Below are 6,372 nucleotides of genomic sequence, written 5' to 3'. Positions count from 1 at the left end.
TGACAAACTGAAAGTGATAATGAAAAACTTTTACAAGCTCTGTTTGCTCTTGTTGTCGTAAATATGTAAAGCCAGCATTCAAGTTTTCAGCAAAGATTATGAACTAACCATATTTTCAATAACTCTTAGGTCTCATGTTTACTCATATCAATGGCATAATCAACTAGCGAGCAATAATAATAAATCTCGGGTGACAACACTTTCTCAAAACAATCATAATATGATATAACAAGATGGTATCTCGCTAGCCCTTTCTAAGACCGCAAAACATAAATGCAAAGCACCTTTAAAGATCAAGGACTGACTAGACATTGTAATTCATGATAAAAGAGATCCAGTCAAGTCATACTCAATGTAAACTAACAGTAATGAATGCAAATGAAAGAGGTGCTCTCCAACTGGTGCTTTTTAATAAGAGGATGATGAATCAACATAAAAGTAAATAGATAGGCCCTTCATAGAGGGAAGCAGGGATTTGTAGAGGTGGCAGAGCTCGGTTTTGAAATAGAGATGAATAGTATTTTGAGCGGTATACTTTCATTGTCAACATAACAACCAAGAGATGGTGATATCTTCCATACTACATACATTATAGGCAGTTCCCAAACAGAATGGTAAATTTTATACTCCCCCTCCACCAACAAGCATCAATCCATGGCTTGCTCGAAACAACGAGTGCCTCCAACTAACAAGAGTCCCAGGGGGAGTTTTGTTTGCAATTATTTTGATTTTATTTGCATAAAACATGGGACTGGGCATCCTGGTGACCAGCCACTTTCTCGTGAGTGAGGAGCGGAGTCCACTCCTCTTGAGAATAACCCGCCTAACATGGAAGATACAGACAGCCCTAGTTGATACATGAGCTATTCGAGCATACAAAACAGGATATTTATTTGAAGGTTTAGAGTTTGCCACATACAAATTTACTTGGAACAACAGGTAGATACCGTATATAGGTAGGTATGGTGGACTCATATGGAATAACTTTGGGGTTTATGGGATTGAATGCACAAGCAGTATTCCCGCTTAGTATAGATGAAGGTTAGAAAAAGATTGGGAAGCGACCAGCTAGAGAGCGACAACAGTCATGAACATGCATTAAAATTAATCAACACCGAATGCAAGCATGAGTAGGATATAATGCACCATGAACATAAATATCGTAGAGGCTATGTTGATTTTGTTTCAACTACATGCGTGAACATGTGCCAAGTCAAGCCACTCGAATCGTTCAAAAGAGGATACCACCCTATCATACCACATCACAACCATTTTAATAGCATGTTGGCATGCAAGGTAAACTATTATAAGCTTCTAGCTAATTAAGCATGGCATAAGCAACTATAATCTCTAATTGTCATTGCAGACATGTTTATTCATAATAGGCTGAATCAGAAACGATGAACTAATCATATTTACAAAAACAAGAGATGTCGAGTTCGTACCAGCTTCTCCCATCTCAATCAGTTTATCATATATCGTCATAATCTTTCCCTAATAATAAAGCACGGATTGACTCCGTGGGTTCACCGTCACAATACGCTTCTTCCTATGAATTTACGCTTTCAGTTTTTTTCACCTATATTATTTTCTACATCCGAGGTGATACTATTGCTTCGCGGTCGTTCTGTTGTTATGTTATTGGGCTGGGCCTGACGTTTCCATAAGCAGCAGCCCAGACTCATCGGTCGTTGGAATTGCTGCCCCGCATGAGAAAGCGAGGGTTTCCTTCGCCGCCGCGACCCCATATCCCTCCGCTCTACGGTGCCCCTCCTTGCTCCACGGTCGCGGAATCCGGACGAGATCGGCAGGATCCGCTCTCGGGCAAGGGTTTTCTCTCTATAAGTCGCTGCCTCGACCCATGGGAACACCAACGAACGGTGTACATGCCGGCAGCCGGCGGGCCGTCGGATCAGCTCCAGCCGCGTCCACCCTCACCTCCTCGTCCATGACGTACTCTGCCCGGACGCCCGAGGTGACCACGTGTTGCTGTGTGCTTAGCCTGTGTGCGTTTGCCTGCCGCTGTGTGCGTGTGTCTGTGTGTTGCGTGTGTGCTGATGGAAGTTTTGCTGCTGCTTAGTACTTACGTATACAATAGATAGAAGATGATTTGTATGTTCTAAATTCTTGCAAATTGAACTGACTATTTGTTAGTATCCCTTCTCTCTAGGTCACAGAAGATACTATTTTTTCAGAAAAAGGAAAGTAGGATTTGAACGCCATCCACGAGTCCTCCATCTGAGAGGTAACCCATCCTACAACATTAGTACTAGATTTTGTATAATCAGATCATGAATATCCTGGAAGTAGCATGCTCCCTTGCTATTGTAATTCGCAGCATGTACTTTTCCTATTGTACTATTGCTTGACAATCTGGTCTGGATTTATGATATTTAGTAATTATGTGATTTTTATTTATGTGTTGTTAGTTTGATCCAATTGGAACTTCTTATTGTTGAAGAATGATGCTTCATGATGTAAAGATGTTCAGTTTAAGTGGGAGCCGTGAAGGGCCTAATCTGTGCACTCTTAAGTTTTAGAAATATACCCGCAAAAAAAGTTTCAGAAATATGGTAGTAGTCCATATAGAGTACAAGAGCTGACCAATGTGGAGGCGTGGAGCAGACTGGCAATGGAAATACACAGGCTCGTGCCTTTATTTACCATGTTTGCTAAAAGAGAGCTGCCCAGGTCTCCAGTGTATCTCCCTCTTCTCATCTCACCGCCGTACTTAGTTTACAGGAGCAATCATGGATGCTCCACGTTCAAGGTGTACAAGGCCGATTTGGAGTGGTTCCATCGCAAGCCCCTGCTATTCCCCACCTCTTGCGACGTTCTGCATCTAGATTGTTTTCTTCAGTGGCAGGAAGGTGAGTGGGAGGACCATATGTCAGGGTGTTTTGGTTTAAAGAGAGATCACTGGGGATGAGTTCACGACCATGTTCCTGCTAAGTTTTCGCAATATGGTTCAGAGAGTGGTAACTATTTGGTCAAACAAACATCTTCCTGTCTTGATATGCCTTTTCATTTTTGGTTATTTGTGAGAACTTTTAGTACATGTATTTGTCATGTCTTGAACTTCTGACAACTTTGAAGCAAGAATGTTCAGAGAAATTGTTCCATGCAATAGCTAAACGATAATACTATTATTGATTTATGATAGTTTGCACATACAGAAATAGATATATTCAAGCCTATAATGGCTAACAGCCAAAAGTGTGAATCTATTCTTGATACTCTTTTCCCCTTCTCTTAAAATCATCATATACAAATTATAAGCTTTCTAACATCTGCATATTTCAGGTTTCCAAGGAGGTACAGAAAGCAAGGTTCAAACAATTCAGTGCAGCAGCAGCAACACCTCCAAGGTGAGAAATATGTTCCTATTTATCCTTCTTTGCTAGCTGTGTTCCTCTGCCGGGCATCGACCATGATCTCCATGTCGCCACTAAGGCCATGGCTCCTGGGATCCAAGACGCTGGGCTTGCATGGTCTAGGCCACTATCGATTTGTTTCTCTTGGTCGATGGCCTCTTTCGCCTATGGTCGGATCTGTGCGTCAGCGTCCACAGGAGGACTAGGATCTGGCTGTGCTCCACGACCATCACAACCAAGCCGGGGAGCGCCAGAGATCACAACTTGAAAATTTTAACTTCTATATTTGTTGGTCAGTGTTGTCCTCTGAAATTGTTCATAAGGTAGTGCTTTATTCTGTATAGCATCCTTGCAAGATTGTGTGGTGTGTTGCTTTATTTACAAAGCGGGGCGTACAGCCCTTTTTGTTATTCTGTATAGCAAAGGGAAAGAGCCTCGGTTTGGTCTAGCAATGGGGGTGATCCTTCGTTGGAAGAAACATTGGTGTGAAACAAATAGACTTACTTTTTTTTATACTAGCATAGTGTTGGTTGTTAATTTTAAGTGTATCATCAGTTTTTTCAGCCAATGAAGTTATGCTCACGACATGGAGAACTTCAAGGACAACCTGCCTGAACAGTTTCTACCTAATTAGTGAACTAGGCCATTTACTACACAAATAGTTATTTTGTTGCAAGTTACGCCTGTTGCTTCTAAAAACTACACTTTTGGTTGCATTTTGCAACTAAGAATGACACAAGCAGACTCTAAAACATTCGAGCAATGCCCAAGGTTAGTACAGGAAGCATAGTAGTTTGTTTCAGTAGAAACTATATTACTTTTTTCCACTACTGTGAACATGGACGTGAGTAGGTAAGTGCACCTATAAGAAACCTAATTAATGTATTGTTGAAGCTAATTTTGAGATGATTTTTATTCTACCATTGTACAATGCACATTAGCATCGTCTAAATACATATGTCTCTGGGGGTTTCTTTTTGGTGGCAAATTGATTCTTGCAATCATAGCGGAAAGGCCAGCAATAAAGCACTTTACACTGATGAAATTTGCATAAGTATTCCTCTTTGTGATACGATTTCACCAAAAGTTTCAACATTAAGATGTTTACTTAGTTAAAGCCCGAACTGAGGCACCCACCCATACATGTATAAGCTCCAGAAAAATAAAACAATATGCAAAGAATTTTTTCAGCTTTCGGGCTATAAGCATTAGACATTTTCATAAGAAATGTTGAATGTTAGTATCAATTGAATCAATTTGACCTTAACGCAGTGCAGGTACTGTTAAATCTGTAGCTGTACTTTATAAATCTGTAGTTGTAATTTATTCATCTATAACTTGATTTTCTTTTCACTTCTGTTTATATAAATTCATGTAGTCGGCTATAATAATGATTTTTTTTCTTTTGAGAGAGAAATTGTGTGTGTGCTCTGGTTTCAGTTTTAACGTCAGCTCCTTACAATCCGTAACTACTTATAGACTACTTCATCCGGATGGGTTTGCAACTTTGTGTACAGACTGCTTCAACACTTCTATTTTCTATAGGACTTGGATTAATAATCTCCAACAATATGGTCATGCTTCTTACATTCACTTTCAGTTCTAAATACATTTGTGCTTTTCTCTATGTTGTACTACTAAACTATGTGTGCTAAACTAAACATAAAAATATGATGGGGTGGTGGTTTCAGCCACAGAAAGAATTGATTTGGAGAACAAAGGGAATTTTCGGTGGATGAAGAACTCGCTCAAGATGCTCTAGTGATGATTTTATATAGCGTTTTACCAAAACATGGGTTCCTTCTTTCAGACTGGGCGGTGCCATATGATGTGAAGCCGGTGTAATAACTTTTTCATTTGGCATCGGTGGTGATGTGGCAACCTTTTAGACAATTTGGTACCTGCAACACAGTGGAAAACCTCATACGAGCTGGCTACCTTCTTGGTAGTTGTTGCGGCTTCTGAATTAAGTGTACCACTATGTTTAAAACGCCATGATTGTACCGATTGACTCTTATTACATGACTATTCCTAAGATTGATTCTTATTGGGTTAGGGGCATGTGATTTCGTTCTCCCGGTGCAACGCACGGGCCCTTTTGCTAGTTGCCTTTCACTTGCATGACCGAACGATGTGGATAATAATAATAGTGCACGTGCATTGGACTAAGCTGGAATCTGCAAGCATTCAATAAGCAGGAGAAGACAAAAAAATATGGGCTTTTTTGTCAAATCAACAATAATGCATATAAGAGCCACTTCAACAATTTAATCATGGTCTTCTCCTGTCGATCCCCAAAGAAAAGAAAAGAAATAGAACTATTTACACGGGAAAGCTCCCAACAAGCAAAAGAAGAACATGAAATCTTTTTGGGTTCTCTTTTTAATTACTATTACAAGCATGGAAATTAAAACTAGCTAAAAACTACAACTAATTTTTTTGTTTTTCTTAATGTTTATTAAACACACAAGAAGAAAGCATAAGAAGAGAAAATAAACTAGTATGGATATTACAATTCAAAAGTATGAGCACCGACATCTAGCAATGAGTGTGTGAACATAAATGTAATGTCGGTGGGAAATACGTACTCCCCCAAGCTTAGACTTTTGGCCTAAGTTGGTCTAATGCCACGGACGGCCTGGCGGATATCCAAAGTATTTCCCTCAATTTTTGAGAACCAAGGTATCAATTCAGTAGGAGGCTACGCGCGAGTCCCTCGTACCTACACAAAACAAATAAATCCTCGCAACCAACGCACATAGGGGTTGTCAATCCTTATAGGGCGACTTATGAGAGTGAGATTTGATAGATATGATAAAGATAATATTTTTGGTATTTTTATGATAAAGATGTAAAGTAAAATAAAGGCAAAGTAAATAGCAAACTAAATAACTAAGTAGTAGGAGATTAATATGATAAAGATAGACCCGGGGGTCATAGATTTCACTAGTGGCTTCTCTCGAGAGCATAAGTATTCTACGGTGGGTGAACAAATTAC

General features: G+C 39.8%; 1 protein-coding gene across 8 annotated transcripts; it reads left to right on the top strand.

Moving 5' to 3' along the window:
* Positions 1–1,679: 1,679 nt before the first annotated feature.
* Positions 1,680–5,449, top strand: LOC147975706 (uncharacterized). 8 transcript variants are annotated; one of them, XR_015601028.1, is made up of 5 exons: positions 1,680–1,975; positions 2,171–2,245; positions 2,743–2,870; positions 3,304–3,368; positions 5,185–5,449. XR_015601028.1 is itself a non-coding variant. In XM_087518321.1 (5 exons), exons 3-5 carry the CDS (start codon positions 2,633–2,635, stop codon positions 5,111–5,113), a joined length of 351 nt encoding a protein of 116 aa, XP_087374447.1. In that variant the 5' UTR covers positions 1,680–1,975; positions 2,171–2,245; positions 2,430–2,632; the 3' UTR covers positions 5,114–5,449. The 8 variants fall into 8 exon arrangements, 5 of the variants coding, with proteins under 5 accessions (XP_087374447.1, XP_087374445.1, XP_087374444.1 ...); XR_015601027.1 differs by having other exon boundaries at positions 2,736–2,870; XM_087518321.1 differs by having other exon boundaries at positions 2,430–2,870; positions 5,066–5,449.
* Positions 5,450–6,372: the final 923 nt, after the last annotated feature.

The sequence above is a fragment of the Triticum urartu genome, chromosome 4A, assembly GCF_056163025.1.
Source record: "Triticum urartu cultivar PI428250 chromosome 4A, HENAU_Tu73, whole genome shotgun sequence".
In the NCBI taxonomy this organism is placed as follows: Eukaryota; Viridiplantae; Streptophyta; class Magnoliopsida; order Poales; family Poaceae; genus Triticum; species Triticum urartu.
Note: the sequence above shows the minus strand (reverse complement) of the source record. Positions and strands in the feature narration are given on the sequence as shown.